The sequence below is a fragment of the Danio rerio genome, chromosome 8, assembly GCF_049306965.1.
Source record: "Danio rerio strain Tuebingen ecotype United States chromosome 8, GRCz12tu, whole genome shotgun sequence".
Lineage (NCBI taxonomy): Eukaryota > Metazoa > Chordata > Actinopteri > Cypriniformes > Danionidae > Danio > Danio rerio.
The window spans coordinates 54,580,451-54,597,683 of record NC_133183.1 but is presented as its reverse complement, the minus strand read 5'-3'; the positions used below and the strand labels follow the sequence as shown (position 1 = coordinate 54,597,683).

Here is a 17,233-nt window from a genome sequence, read left to right as displayed (position 1 = left end):
TTTCATTATTGTGGGTACCAGCGCACATAGGGGTTAGTGGAAATGAGATGGCAGACAAGTTGGCTAAACAAGCAGCACAGCAAACTATGATAGACATGGACATCAAATACAGCAAGTCAGAAATCAAAAGTATAGTTAAAACCAAAATATTAGGAAAATGGCAACATATATGGAATAATGGGAGTACAGGACGTCAATATTACACCATACAGAACATAGTTGGGAAAGGTAGGGAAACAAGGAAAAACAAAAAGGAAGAAGACAAGTTCTCAAGAATGAGATTTAATCACACATCACTCAATAGCACACTACATATGATCAACAAACATGCAGATGGGATGTGTGAATGTAACAACCAGGAAACTGTAGAACATGTATTAATGCACTGCCCAATATATCAGACAGAAAGAAATATATTATTCACACAGTTACAGGAAAAACAAGTGGAACCTAACATAAAGAACATACTAAAGTTGAGCACGGGTGATGTATGTTTTAGATATGTTTATAACTATTTGAAAGAAACAGGGTTGATTAATAGAATTTAGTATTTAGATGAATAGTTATCTATATCATATAGAGGTATTATAGAGAAAGAAATATCAAAGTTTGGGACATTTAGTAATTTATTTATATGTATAGGAAAATAATAAAAAATTTTATTTGTAATATTTTATTTATTTTTTTATTTTTTATTTTTTTATGGTTGGGCTTTGTTTAACTATAAAACGTGGTTAGTTAACTCCGGATCCACACTCCAATCCAGATGGTGGCGGTAATGCACCAAAAGCTGGTTGCCAACCGCCATAAAACACACAAGAAGAAGAAGAAGAAGAAGATGAAGCGGTAGGCGTGGCATCCGTGAAGTCTGTGCAATGCCTGCTGGTAAATGTAGTCGTCGAAGGAGTAAAAATGGTGGATTTCCAACCTCCCCCGCTCAGAACCTTGGACGATTTTCTGCTAAGTTCGGCTCGATTTTCACTGCCTGATGTTCGTAACCTAGATCGATGGAATAACCGGATCATAAACAATCTGCTATACTATCAATCGAACTATTTTGCCACCGCATCAGCCTTTCTGGTTATAGTCGGGTAAGGAAAACAGTGACGTGTTCTTTCATTCAAAGCGTATTTGGTAGTATTTAGTATTCCTCTGTTTTAAATGTATTGTTTTTAAACTTCTCTGTTTATGAATCACATTAGTGTGACGCAATTCAAAGGATTAGATTGTAGTTTTACGTTTTTCTTTTTGGGGGTTTCAAGATCACATTTAGCCATAACAGCATATTGTTTATGATCCCTTGCCTATAAGTTAAATGCCCTACGTTTTATAAATACGCCATATAAGTTAAACCACGTGATTTAAAGCTACATTCTCATATACTCAGTTAAAGTACTGAGTTAAATTAGTGATAGCTTGCTCTCTATTTATCATATAGGTGTTTGGCTCTGGACAAAAATATTTTATACACTTGATGGGTAAGTTACACTTGGTTTATTAAATAAGAATATAACCGAAGAAATAAGACGTTCTTATTCAGCAACTTCACAAAGCAACTATTATAACATGTTGTATTGCTGATGATGAAAATGTAGTCCATAACTTGCAACAACAAAGCTGATTAATCACCTTAAACCTTGATTTCGATCACCATAATATTTGAAAGCTTTTTAATCTGCATCAACATATTTAAAAAACAAATCAACAATTTAATACTTTTTGTGTCTTTAATTTTGCTTTAAAAACAACTATATATATATATATATATATATATATATATATATATATATATATATATATATGTATGTGTGTATATATATATATATATATATATATATATATATATGTATATGTATGTGTGTGTGTGTCTATATATATATATATATATATATATATATATATGTATATGTGTATATATGTATATGTGTATATGTGTATATATGTATATATGTATATATATATATATATATATATATATATATATGTGTGTGTGTGTGTATATATATATATATATATATATATATATATATATATATATATATATATATATATATATATATATATATATATATATATATATATTTTGTATGCCTCGTATGTAGGTTTCATATTACAACAAAAGTTATTTTCAGTCAGAATTTTACAACAGTATTTAAAAAAAAAAAAGACAGATTTGGTTGCAATTTTATACATAGACCTGATATTGCTGCATGATTAATCAACATAACATCACATTTGTCAGGGTTGTGTGATCATAAGTAAATCTCCACCAAAGGGCCTCTGAGACCGAACCTCCAAATATGCCCCAAAAAATCCCAGGAAAACCCTATAGTGGTTGGTAAATAAATAGAAGATTTAACTGCTTTTGTTAATTCATCACAATTAATAAATGTAAAGTTAGCAGCATTTATTTTAAAAGACGTAGTTGACTGCAGAAGCTTAGCAAACAGCTGTCAATATCACACACAATTATTATTTTCAATTTGAAAATTGCATGATTATATTATACTGCACGCTGAACGTCCAAGCCTAATAAACCCAAAAGGACAGCATCATCATCTACAGTACAGAGACAGTACTCCTATATTCACAGAGCACTCTTTTGCCACAATGGACACATGGACCAGTCGGGCAAGGTCACACTAACCCTCAAGCACCCTAGCGAGGGTCTTCATGTTAGCTGTTTTTTCTTGTGCTTCTCATCACCTTTGACTTGGGCCTTTTTTAATATCACTCTATCACATATTAACTTTGTGCCTGCTAGGGCTATGTTACGGCAGCAAAGTTTCTTGATTATTATTGTGGAACGAGAGAATAGTTCCTTGAAATCTGCAATATCCATATGATCTTTCAGGAATTAATTATTTGAAAAGCATAAACCATTTCTTATTAGTGAGTTCTGCTGTTTCATGTTTTATTGTTTGTTTAGATGTGTGTAAAGCTCTATTATACTACCATCATTTTTTATTTATTTAGCCAAGACATAAATCGATCAGTTTTTTGTTGTTATTTTGAATCATATTTCTATTCATCTAGAATCCTAAACAGTTATATTTATTTTGTCAATAACTTTATTCATATTTTAATCAAAATAAGAACAATTATTAATGATTGAGTACTAATAGCAGCTGATCATAAAAGATCAGTTTAACATGAAACTTTCAATATCATTTACTGAAGACTGGAGGAATGATGCTGAAAATAGATTAAAAAAAATAAAAATAAATAAATGTTCAATTTAAATCACATTGCACGATAATACCATATTTTTCTCTTCTTTTTCCTATTTTGTAAATGTAGTTTTGGCGAGCAGAAGAGACTTTCAAAAACATTAACAAATCTAAGGGATAGTTCACTCAAAAAGAAAATCTATCCATATAATGTAATTTACTCATTCTCCACTTCTAAAAACAGTTTATTTCTTCTGTTGAATACAAAAGATGAAATTTTGAAAAGCTTGGAAACATTCTACATAGTGTGTTTTTTCTTACTATGGATGTCAATGACTAGAGGTTCTAATACAGTCTATTGTATGCATTTGGCTTGGGCGGTATCCAAATTTTGATACCGTCAAACCGCCTCCATATTTTACCCCGGTATCCAGTATTACCGGCGTAATAAAAAAAAAATGACGTAAGGCTCAGACAGCGTCACCAAACTGTTGGCTAGAGCCTAAACCATTCAGAAACTGAACGCCTTCTATGCGACCTTAAGCAGGTCGCACACCAGAAGCGCCGCTTGGTGGCGTGCCACGCAGCACCATGCATTTTAGAATTCTAAAGTCGGCGACGACGGCTCAGGACGCAGTTCATTTTTCAGCCGCGCCACAGAGCGCCATCTGATTAGTTTCATGTTAAATATCATTCGAATGTGCGCGTCTGGTGTGTGATACTTTAAACTGTCATGTGCGCACCGTGTCGCGGCGCTTCTGGTGTGCGACCTGCTTTAGGCTGGCGGTCAGAGAGGAGAGAGAGAGAGCTGCGGAGCACCTCTCTCTCGCTCTCACACACACAAACACACACACATCTCTCCCGCGATTTATTCAGAAATTTACTCCCACACTGTAAGAAATCTGTCCGGCTCCCGCGGAACAGCAGCAGGAATGCAGAGAGCTGTCTGGCCATAAAAATTATACCCGATAGGTCCCGAGTCCGACAGGTACATTTTGATTGACAGCTTCATAAAGCCCGAACCAGTTTACAGCCCGACATTATTCAAATGTGCTCATGCACAGCTCTAATGCATTTTTTCAAGAATTAGTCATTTATATGTTTTTACATCATTTATTCATAACAAACGTAGACTATATGCCACTTGGAAGTTGGAACATAGAAATAAAATAAGTCCTCTGTAACATCGTAACATCTCAGCACTCTATAGGCCTGGGTACATGCACTTAGCCTTTAAATTGGCCAACACACCAATGAAAAGAAATATTGTTTAACAAATCAAATTAATATAAACTCTAAATGATGACGGGTATTTTGGCAATAACGAAATTAAGATAAAGGCTCTGCAAGATTTGTTTCTCCACTTCTCTTCACAATCTGGCATTAGGGCGGCGGTGAAGCTTAATATTAAAAGAATAATGCCACCATTAGCCTGTATACTCTGTCTACATTATGATTATATGGTTTAATTAATATTGATTTATAATTTAAAAACCCTTTACTCACCAAGATTAGGCTACGTGTGTTTGTGGAGGAACATTATTAAATCCACTGGCTTTAGCGCAGTCTCTCACTCATGGTGCGTCCAGCAGAACTAAACACCCTTTCCTGCGGCTACAGGCCGAGATGCAGAGTTCTGGTCTGGCTGATTTTGCAAGTTTTGGGTAGGATTGTTTGTTCATCATCTACCAGTCAGGAACATCCATTTAATTTTCCATGACAGCAGTTTCAGTGTAGCGAGAGGCCTCGTCATTTTACCTGTCAGCTTGCGGTTTAGGGCTCTACCGTAATACGCAGTGTATGAGCGACCGCCAAATACCTGCTGCTGGAATAACCGCTCCTGAGCTAGTGACTGACTTGACCGCCGTCAAAATTCGCTTTTTTTACTACTTCGTCATTATTTGCTTCACCTTTGAAGGGATGGATTTTAATGCAGGTATTTGGATTTTTTCGGGTCTCGCCGGGTTCGGGCAAAGATCTTCAGCTCTAATGCAGACCTCTCGTTCATATTAACCACGTCTCCCTTCAGTTCAGTCGAAACTGCCAAACTGCAGGTCACTTTGGAGCGCAACTCGTCACGTCAACTCTCCCTGTCCCTCTCTCCCCCTCCCTCTCTCTCTCCTCCACACTGTCCCGTGATGACAACCACACATACGTTTTTGTAGGCATTAAATAAAGGATATTTAATATTTTATGATGGTATAACGTTATTGAAACTCACACCGTTGCTATTTTTAGATCCCGCTGTATACCATAATACCGTAACACCGCCCAAGCCTAGTATGCATTTGTTGTGGATGTCAATGGCACATCATTTGAGTCATTTGTATTTTTACATGCTGTCACATGATTAACCAATGACTCAAAAATCAGAGGACTTGTTTACACTAATGCGTTTTAGTTTTAAAACATTGTTTTAGAATGAAAACGAATAACGTCCACACTGGCTTTTCACCTAGCGTTTGTGAACAGCTCTCTGTCCACACTATATTGCTGAAAGTGCACATCACGTGACCACACACACTCTGGCATGCACTGCGGCTTATGCACAAGTCTGAGCTCCAGGCAGTCAGCAGGTCCTTTGAGCACATCTACCCAGATAAGAGCTGTGCATCTACCTTTGGATCTAATCTAACTATATTTGTTAAACGTGATATTTAATTAATTTTGTTTTCTATGCCTAACGACATATTCTGTGCCTTTGGTTTATTTAAATGAATAGAATTTTACAATGACCATTGTTGATTATTGAAACTGATACTCGGCAAAAGAGAGGGTATGTTTCGTATTTTCAATAAAAATGAAAAGAGGCAGTAATGTTATAGGCTCAGTTTTGTTATGAATATGCATACAGTGAAGATGACGGTCATAGGCTATAAATGTGTATCTACACTAAGCCTCAACATTTTTGGTGTCTGTTAAGTTGCTAATATCAAAATGAAAATAGGTAGTTCCTTATGTCATGTTTTTGTTTTATTGTTAAGAAAGTGAAACAATGTAGCCAGGGTGATGCGAATGACGTTATAAAGTACACTGTTCCCTTTGAAGAATTACCTGTTGTGTCTTTGTGAGTTTGTTTACTAAACTTGCGAAGTCTGACCTTACAAGGAGACTGAACTTTGTGTAGGCTACTTAATATTGAGGAAAAAGCCCCAACCAGCGAATGTCTGTGTAACCCCGTGACCTTCTGCATGGGAGTCGGTTGCTCTACCAAGGAGGCTAAAGACCATGGCCTAGAGCACCTTTTAGAGGTCAGAGGAGTGAGCTTTACCTGCACAGTACCTACTAGCTGGCCTCCGTTACGCTTACTCCCCTAAACCTCACTCCCATCCGGGTCCCAACACCAATGTAACCCCGCCGGTCCTACATCACCCAAACCGCTCTGAGCTGGTATTGAACCGGCGACCTTCCACATGGGAGTTGGTTGCTCTACCAAGGAGGCTAAAGACCATGGCCTCTAGTGTCTGTCACTAGAGCACCTTTAGAGGTCAAAGGAGTGAGGCTTACCTGCACAGCACTTACTAGCTGGCCTCGGTTACATCTGTTTTAAGATGTCTCCGTTTTCCCCCATCCACATTAACATGGAGCAGCAGTCTTATAAAATGAAAACGGCCTCTTCAGCGATTAAAAAAAAAAAACAGTTTTTGGTGCTCAAAAACTCTGGCGTAGTGTGGACGGATGGCATAACTGTAGCAAAACTTATGCGTTTTAAAACTAAAACGTGTAAGCGGGGCCTCAAAATTGAACTAATCATGGGTCCTTTTGGCCGTCAGTGTGTTAAGTTTTTATGGGACTGCCTGTGTCATGTGAACGACTCAAACTTGTAGACTTGTCAGAAGAGGTGAGACAAAATAATCATAGTCAGAAGACACAGGTGGACAATTAATGATTGCTTTCTCTTTCTTATTCGTAACTTGTTTGTAGTGTGAGCCAACATTTGGGCTATTTAAGCAACATTTGAATAATATTTTGGAAAATGTAAAAAAATGATTCGAAAAAAGATGTTCATCTCATTTCCATTCATATGCATGCGAATGTGGCAGACCAGAAACGCAAGCTCGTGTGACAATTTTCGCATTTTGATGCGTTGCAAAGTTCAAGCATGGTGAACTCTGTCCAGCGAAATTGCATCACATGACTGCGCAAGACCAATTGAACACCAAAACATGACCTCTCTGAACAAATTTAAAACATGGGCTAATCGCTTGCTTTTAAACGTTGTAAACTGCCCCTTTTCGCAGCAGTTTACAACGTTGCATTAAATTTAGTTCAGTCTGCTGCTAAATCTACAATGCAGATGAAATGCATCTCCATTCCATTTTGGTAGCAATATTTAGTCAAAGCTCCTGGTTTAAATACTGGATGACAAACAACACAGGCTCCTAGCTTCTGAATACAAAAAAAAGTTACTTGCTAATATTATATATAGCATGTATTAAATGGGGAATTTTCTTAAAAGTGCTATGCATGATGTCATTGATCTTTATGTATTAATTTTAATTTTATAATCTTAATGTATTAATGTGTGTAATTGTGTCATAGGTATTTCCAAACACTTAAGCTGATACTTGGAGCAGCAGTTGTCATCATTGTGTTCTTGGGATTTGTCTGGGCAGCTGAAAACAAGGCAGTAATCCGACGATTCCGGAGGAATCATCCATCTCTCTCCCTAGCTGCAATTTTGGGCTCCAGCTACCTTTTCTTGTCTGTTTTAGGAGGGGTGGCTGTTTTCCTCGTTGGCATTGCTTTTCCCATATTAAGTAAGTCATTTTGTTTAACTTGCTTATAGAACAGTGTTTCTCAACCATGTTCCTGGAGGACCAATAACAGTGCATGTTTTGGATGTCTCCTTTGTCTGTCAAACCCTTTACAGGTCTTTCAGTCTTTGCTTATGAGCTGATGATCTGAATCAGGTGTGTTTGGTTAAAGAGACATGAGCTGCGTCCCAAATGGCACTCTATGCACTCATGCACTATGTACTTATGCACTTACACACTCAACAGGATAGTATATGTAGTGTTGTTCCAAATGGCACACTAATATTTTTTTACTAAGCGGAAATTCAAACTGTTTCCCTGATGACGTTTGACGGTTGCCAAATCAGTGAAATGAACAACTTATCAAATAATTAAAAAATTATCAAATAATACCTACCATGAGTATAACCGCATTCACCATCGGGAGGCGCTATAATAACTCTTGTAGGAGAATTTTGCTTCCACCATCCAAAACAAATAAAGTAATCCAACATGTGCGCCCGATAGCTCCGCCCCTTCCGCTACGTGAGCAAACCTGCAGTCGTTGAGTGCATGAATTAAAGTGCACTTATTATTTTTAGAGTTTTCAGTGTGAACACGCTACTTGCACTATACTACAAAATGGCGTAGAATAGTGCATAAGTATGCGATTTTGGACGCAGCATTCAAAAATGTGCAGAGTTGGTGGTCCTCCAGGAACATGGTTGAAACGCTGTTAAAGAACACAATTTCAGTTCTCTATAGATGTATTAGAGCCGCACGATTAATCGAAAAAAGATTGCGATTTCAATTCGACCCCCTAGACCAGGTGCCCTGCAGGGTTTAGCTCAAACTTGCCTCAACACACCTGTCTGGGTGTTTCAAGTATACCTAGTAAGACCCTGATTAGCTGTTCAGGTGTGTTTGATTAGGGTTAAAGCTAAAATCTGCAGGTCACCGACCCTCCAGGAGCAAGATTGGTAAGCCCTTGCCCTAGACTATCTTTATCCAGCATTTCTTCGATTCTGTCAATCATATTTTCAAGTAGTGAAGCAAAGGCGGCCGCACAAGTTTTTAAATTGGTTTACATGCGTTACTCAGCAATGTGGACACCTCCAAATGGTGTTGAAAGAGTCACATACTGTGTATACAAGGTATAATTCACCCAAAAATGTCATTTCTATCTCAATGTAATGATGTGTTTTCGGCCGCGAAATAATGTGAGCTGACCGTAAGCCGTTACCACAGACAGGGCGGGCGCTTTAGTGAACAGAATCTGCATAGGCTGGGAATAACAGGTGATAAAGTTGTAAATAACATTCAGTTTGTTGCACACAATGATCGTTTGGGAGTCACGCAGGAAATATGAACCGCACTTAGCAGTGAAACCGAAAGCGTGCACATCCTTTAAATGATCATTTCGCATTATAGAGTTATGATTGTGACAAGCATGTAATATGTTTTTCTTTCATAATGAACAAAGAGTGTTGTGCATGAGAACAAATGTTTTACAGTGTCAGTATAACTACTCTAGCCTATATAATGTTGAATATATTGCAAGAGAGACCATATGTATGTCTTATTGTGCAATAATCTGGGGTCAAGCAACCCAATCAGTCGTTAAGCCTGTAATGTCTCTTTACAAACAAACTTTAAAAGTAATGAATCAGAAACCAATTAGATGGCACCATTGTCAAATTCTCAAAAAATATAATTTGTTAAGTTTTGATAGTTTTTTAAAGTTTTTGTTTTAAAAAAAAAACATGTTTAAGTGTATACATGGTCTTGCTCCTAAAGTAGTTTGTGAGTTAATAAATAAATTCAGTAGTTATGGGGCGAAGACTAGAGGGGCAGTAAGTGGGAAACAGAACCGCTGTGGGTCAGTCATCCTTTTCAGTAAAAGGTTCACATCTATGGAATGCCATGCCTGTTCATTTAAAGTTACAATCAGAACTCCGAGTTTTTTTCTGTAAAGCTGAAAGAATGGTTGAAATCTTTACAGCAATGTGAGCTTTAAGCGTTATTCTTTCAGGTTGGTCCCATTTACATTTCTCTTTATCCATATTGACTTGCATCTTATGTTTATGGCTCTGTAAATATTGTACATGTTTGCTGTATTGTGTTTTATTCTTGACTGTTTATTTTATTTGTATTTTTTTTAAATGTAAAGCCTAACCAGGGACGAGGGCTGCAAATTAGCTTTATGCTATATGCCCTATGTACACAACATCGGTTATCTTTGTATAACAATGTCAAGTGTATTGTCCCTGTAAAATAAACAAGCAAATAAAAAAAATAAGTAAAATAATGACAAATGTCTGATTTTACCAGTAGAAAAAAAGGTCTAATAATATTGTCAGTGACAAATGACACACATTTTTCTTAAACATAATAATTTAACTTCAGAATTATGAATAGTTGTTTCATGATGTCATCACTTTACTGTGAATTAACGGCCAGGACAAATTTAAAGTCTGTTCAAGTCCACCATTCAAAGACTATTCAAAATTTAGTATTTTAACCAACAGTAGACCCACACATACTATTATTGTTGTTTCACCATATGTTTGAGTAATAACAATAATAATCATAGCCCACTCATTAAACTTTCTTACATCTATTGACCTTATTCTAAAATGCGGATGTGCACCTGTTTTTGCGATTGTTTTAGAACTTCCGATTCAGTCGCCTATGGGAGAAATGACTAGGAATAATAAACGGCAGAAAACGGTCAAACTACTTGCTCTACAAACAAATGTTTGCATGACTATACAGACCAAGTAGAAAAATATAATAGGAAAATATCAGTTTGCAACATCAAACAGCGAAACAAGCAGTTTTTAATAAAAAATGAATGGAAGTGAATGAGACCGGAAGTCTCGAGCCAAAAGATTCAAATGGCTGCGCCCGCTCGTCGGCGAAGAATAAGGTGAATAGAATCGTGAGTAAATCATGATCTTTATTTTAAGCAGAAAAATCGCGATTCTCATTTTAGCCGGAATCGTGCAGCTCTAATATGTATATTGAGTTGCATTGTCACAGTCCCACTCTTTCTCATTCCAGTGATCCTTGTACATGCTTCAGTAAGACTCCGAAGCCTTAAGAATAAACTGGAGAATAAGTTGGAGAGCATAGGATTGAAGAGGACTCCCATGGGCCTTGTACTGGAAGCGCTGGGACAGGAACAAGAGGCTGGATCATAGCTGTGTACTATAATTAAACTATCGGTCACCACTTCCACACCACAAGTTTTTGTGTGTTTGTGTTTTTTAAAATGAATGTTGTCTTATGAAAGTGCCCCGTGCCCTATTTTATTATCTATACAATACAATTTATAATGCAGTACATAAAGAACAAAAAATGACACTACAGGATCAAGTGTAAATAAGTTGTCCAAAAATAAAACAGCAATATGTAGGTTAAAGGGCAATTTAATCTATTACAAGTATTATTGCTTCATTTTACTGGTTTAATTGTGCCTATCCATTTTTCCACAAATGTTGTCTGAGTAACTCCTTTTGTGTACTGTGTTTAAATAACTTTTTATAAGATATTTTTTTAGCATTTCTCTGACAAATGTTACATGACCAACCATGTTTTTACATGTGCCATGAGGGGCCTACCATACATTTTGTAGGATCTCCCACACCGTGCCTAGGTAAATACTTTTATAGCAACACGTTAGTGACCAAGAATGTATAGTTTGTTTTCAAATGCATTGCACATTATCAATTTTGTTAATAAAGTTTGATCTTAAGTGCCAGTAACAATGGATAAATATACCTATTCCAGATTACGAAAATAAAGAGATTTTTTTTCCACTGCATGTTGAATGTTTACTACATAAGTTGCGTTTTTGTATTTCAGGAAATGATTATTCATAGTAGTGCTTTTAATTCATAAATTATTTGCCAGTCTTTTGATTTTGGTGGCGATTATTAAACCCCAGCCAACCTGTATATTTGGGTCAAACTTGTTGGGCAACATTAGTACTGAGTGGCATGAGCCCACAATTTGCAGAATATAGATGTGTCTTTTCCTTAAATAAGTAAGGTAGCACTTTACTTGAAGGGGTTTACATAAGACTGACACATTGTTTGAATATGAAGGATATTTTATGCATGCTCATTATAACTGTCATTCACTCAAATTTGTAATGTTATTGTCACAATGTAGGTTAAAATGTCTTTGTTTTGACAAACTGACATAAACTTGTACATGATAACCTGTCAGTGTCTTTTTTTCATAACTTGTCATAAATCTGTCATAAACATGATATAGTAGATGACATATCAAACTTAAGAAACCACTTACCTTTATGGCTTAACAATACATAAAATTTGCAAAAGGTAATCATGTGGTTGGCTGATATAAGGCCATTATAATTGTGTCATGAATGTTACAGACGAAATAAAGTTTGTCATTAAATAGTCACTGTGTTAATCTGTCAAATATTTTTATAATAGCATAATTTGTGTTTTTCTTGATCTTAATGCAGTGAATTGAAATTGTTATTAAAAAGACAGTCAGTAATTTTGATGTTGATATGTACCCCCCAAACACAAACTCACAGTAAGAATCTGCTGTTTTAACTTGTATACAAGTTATATACAACTTATATACAAGTTTTGCTAAAAAAACTTTACACTCATGCAGGTACTTTCAACATTACAAAAAATGGCCTTTAGTCTAAAACGAGTGTTGTTCACTGATTAAACATTGATGAAATGCTGCACAGTGGAGAGGAAAACCTAGACATTTACAGAGTTTGTGAAGATGATGCTGTTTTTTCAAAGAGTAAATGGTGCATACAGATTTTAATATATTAAAGAGCCCATATTATACATGAAATAGGGTCATATCTTGGTTGTTAAGGCTGATTTATACTTCTGCGTCAAACGGCGGTGTATGCTACGGCGCTGACGCATATAGCCCTTGCCGTGGCCGTCGGCGTCACTGACGTGCACCTCTCAAAAAATGTAACTACACGTCGCAACAACGCGTAGCGCAAGCTCTGTGATTGGTCGGCTTGGGCTTGGTAGCACTGACGAGTCTGGGCGGGACCGAGAGCCGCGCGAATGGCGCAGGTGATTGTTTACAAGTGTGGAGTCCCGTGAAGGAGCTCCAGGGGGGGGGGCTATTTCATAAAAGTGGTTAAGAAAAGCGGGGATTAAAGTCAAAAGCCTGACTTCAATGAGCCGAACTAAACGTCCACGCTTAAATTGGTTCCATAACAGCAAGTTGAAGATCATTTGATCTGACTAGTCTGAGTTCAGTTTAAATAATCTAGATAACTCCTCATGCATGTTTCTGTCGTGAAAATTAAAAGTCGAGCATAGATACATCGATGGTATTGTGTGCTACCATGGCAACTTCAAGAACTGAAAGAGCTCTGAAATGAGACAGCTGTTCACAGCGAGTGAGCTGCGAAACCAAAGAGCTTAGAATGACATAGGCTATTATTTATTTATTTTTTGCTATTAAGTGACTATAAAGTTTTAATCATTATTAAGAGGTTAAGTGAAATAAAATGGCATCAGAATATGGCAGGTAAATGTTAACATTACTTTGATTAAGCTTAAACTTAAGACTTAGCCTGAAAGTTAGCCTGCTCTAGCATAAGTTGCCAGGGTAACTAAGTTTGAACTATCGTAAATTTGATTTATGAAACCGAATCCGCCATTAATAAACCTGACTTACCAAAATAAGTCTGGCTTTTTCTGTAAGCTTGGTTTATGGAATAGCCCCCAGGGTACAAAGATTCAATTAAGCATCAAAGTGTACCGTCTATTCTTCATTTAAGCAAAACAATCAATCACTCGATTCTGACTCAATTTGCAAAGTTCTTCTCTCTCAACTGACAAGACGGCAAGACGGTGAAGCCTTTCTTGTCCTATCGTGTACCTCAGCCAAGTGTGGAGCTGTCTCAGTACACTGGATGACCGTTCACAATGACAGCTATTAACTGGGATTGTCAGAGATATCTGCATAACCGGTGTCAAGGTTGGGAACATGACTTTATCCAGCAAGTTGAAAACAGATTGTACATCGTTAATTGGAAGGCTGTCCTTTTTGTGAGCCAGATTTTTTAGCCACTAAAACCTAAAATTTTAAATCTACACTGTAATGATCTGCCAGATCTTGGAGGTGCTCCTCGCAAATGTGGCAGTGTATAGACCAATTACCAACCTATGTCACACATGACGTCACACGGGTCCCCGGTTGCAAAAAACAGACAGGCTACAATAGAAAAGATGTCGTGTTTTGCGGTAGGATGCCGAATTCGAGTCCAAAAATGGAAAACTTAACTTTTACCATACACCACACACTGCTTTAATACCGACTGCAGACGTCTTTGGCTAAATGGGAGCTGAATGAAGTGAGGAGCTAATTAGAAATGCTGGACTCTGCAGTTCTCATGTCATATCAGGTCAGTTCACGCTATGCTGAATCATACTCATTACTCGTTTTTGATTGCAGAACTGATTTCAGCAAAAACAGTTACATATAGTTAATTAAACTGCTGACACTGAATGCTAAGAATGAAACGTGAAAGTCACGTTTATTAAGGTAAACTTAGTTTTATATTCACACATTTATTCAGTGACAATTTGTGACACACTCCCTATATTGTTTACCACGTGTTGTGTAAGTTGAATATTAGACCACTCACAGGCTGGCTGTAACAACGTATGTTTTTTTAATATCAACTTAACTCAGAACATAGCGCTTTCTTACAGCATCGCATGCGTTCCCTTGTTTCCTATCCCCTCTATCATTTCCTTGAGGAACTTGACTGACACTCCTTCTAGCCAATAGGAACATGGAATGTCCTGCTTATATAACATCATTGGCTTAGAGTTAAACACAAACATTACATCCCCTTTCTTTTAAAGTGAGACAACAAATAATGTATGACAGATAATGAAAAATTAAGTTTCCCAAAAGGCATGAACACCCATATGTTACTGAACTAATACAATAAAACGACACTTGCATCACAAGTTTGAATAAACTAAAACTGTCACACATGTTAATAAAATTTGCATTACCTTTTAAATGCACTGAACATTTCACTGAGTTTCTCAATGGTTCACCTACATACTTGTACCATTAAAGATCCAGGATAACTCTAGGCTTAATTTGTCTTCCAGATCTGGTTCTGTAAATGGTAGCTTCGGGAAGTTCATCAGTGTGTTTAGGTGTATGTGTAGAGTCACTGTGTAAGGAACTGTCAGTTGAAGTTGAACATGGTTCAGCACCATCATGCAATTCAGATTCTTCCAGGCTGTTGTTTTGTGACTCTTTTGTGTCCAGGAGATGCCGTCTGTTCCGTCGGTATTCGCGTCCATCAACAGTACGCACATGATATGATCTTTCAGTGTTCGCTGTTTTGATGACCACAGCTGGCTTCCAGTATCCTTGCTCCTGTACTCTAACGGTCTGTCCTTCCTTGAGCTGGGACAGGGGTCTAGATGACCTGTCATAATAGTTTTTCTGATGCTGCTGTTTTTGCACTCTCTTTGTTTTGACGTCTTTAATGCTTACGAGCTTTGGCACGAGCTGCTGGTTGGTAGTGGGCAAGGTTGACCGCAAGCGGCGACTCATCAATAGTTGAGCAGGAGACTTGAAACCATCAACAGGGCTGTTGCGATACTCCAGCATGCTGAGGAAAGGATCGCCTTTGCCAGCCTTTGCCTTTTCCAATAGCATCTTAGCAGTATGCACGGACTTCTCTGCTAGCCCATTACTTTGTGGGTAATATGGGCTTGTGGTAGTATGTTTGAATTGCCATGTTCTTGCAAATGTTTCAAATTCACTTGAGCTGTACTGGGGGCCATTATCTGATATTACTGCCTCTGGGATGCCATGTCGTGCAAAAGCAGCCTTGAGTTTGCTTATCACAGAAGCTGAAGTTGTGGTCTGGAGCTTGTCTAACTCAAAATATCTGCTGTAATAGTCCACTGTCACAAGATAGTCTTCATTGTTCCAGGTGAACAAATCAGTGGCTACTATTTGCCATGGCCTATCTGGAATTCTGTGACTAATCATGGGTTCTTTGGTGTTGGAAGGCCGGTATGTGAGGCAGATTGTGCATGTGCTGATCATATTTTCTATTTCTTTTCCCATTCCAGGCCAGAACATAATGTCTCGAGCCCTTTGCTTACTTTTTTCAATTCCAAGGTGACTGGCATGTATACGTGACAGCATGTCAGAGCGAAGGCGTGTGGGAACGACAATTTTCTCTCCTTTGAAGATTATACCATTCATGTACGAAAGCTCGTCACGATGATTCCAGAACTCTGAAATGCTCTGAGGACACTTTCTTTTCTCCTCAGGCCAGCCTCTTTGAATCACCTGCTTTAGTGTCTCGAACTGCAGGTCTTTTCCGGTGTGATCCTTTATTTCCTCAAGCCTTGAATCGCTGACAGGAAGACTGCTGAATACAGTGTGTACCTGAATGTCCATACCTTCACTGAGGCCCGTATCATGGTCATCCAGTGACTTTCTTGACAATGTGTCTGCAACAGGGATGCTCTTGCCTGGTTTGTGTACGATTGTGAAATTGTACTTTTGAAGCTGAAGTATCATCCTCTGTAGCCTTGGGGGTACAGATGCCATGGGCTTTCGCATTATTGACTCAAGCGGTTTGTGGTCACTCTCAACAATGACTTGTCGGCCATAGATATACTGGTGGAAGCGCTTGCAACCAAACAGTATCGCAAAAAGCTCTTTTTCAATTTGAGCATAATTGATTTCGCTTTCAGATAGAGACTTTGATGCATATGCAATTGGTCGTCCATCCTGCAACATCACAGCTCCAAGCCCATATTTTGAGGCATCAACCTGCAGACTGAGCTCTTTGAGAGGATCAAAATATGCTAAGACTGGACCTGGTTCACACGTGAGTAGCTCTTTTATTTTCTTGAAAGCATTATCTTGTTGGGTATCCCAAACAAACTCACTTGACTCCTTAAGGAGCTGACGCAGTGGCGCATTGACGTCAGAAAGACCAGGCGCAAACTTGGAGAGGTAGTTAATCATACCTAATACTGTTTCAAGTTCTCCTTTGTCTTTGGGTGGTTCCATGTCTCTTACAGCAGCTACTTTTGCTGGGTCTGGCTTTACGCCTTCTGCTGTGAGGAGATGTCCAAAGTAGCTTACCTCTGTGGCACAAATGATGCATTTTTCTGGATTGAGCTTGACACCTCTCTCTCTGGAACGAAGCAGCATAGCACGGAGGTTTCTGTCATGCTCAGTTTTGGTTTTTCCGTGAATGAGAATGTCATCGACAATGGCCATAACTCCATGCAAACCTTCGTAGGT

The 17,233-nt window shown here is 37.8% G+C and overlaps 2 protein-coding genes across 2 annotated transcripts in view; one reads left to right on the top strand and one right to left on the bottom strand.

Moving 5' to 3' along the window:
* grk5l (G protein-coupled receptor kinase 5 like) overlaps positions 1–17,233 on the bottom strand; it is an 821,722-nt gene that overhangs the window by 537,717 nt on the left and 266,772 nt on the right. The window lies entirely within an intron of this gene.
* On the top strand, positions 906–12,131 carry praf2 (PRA1 domain family, member 2). The gene is given in 3 exon segments (NM_001017698.1): positions 906–1,091; positions 7,713–7,930; positions 10,970–12,131. Coding segments are annotated over 3 exon segments (537 nt in total). The 5' UTR covers positions 906–912; the 3' UTR covers positions 11,110–12,131.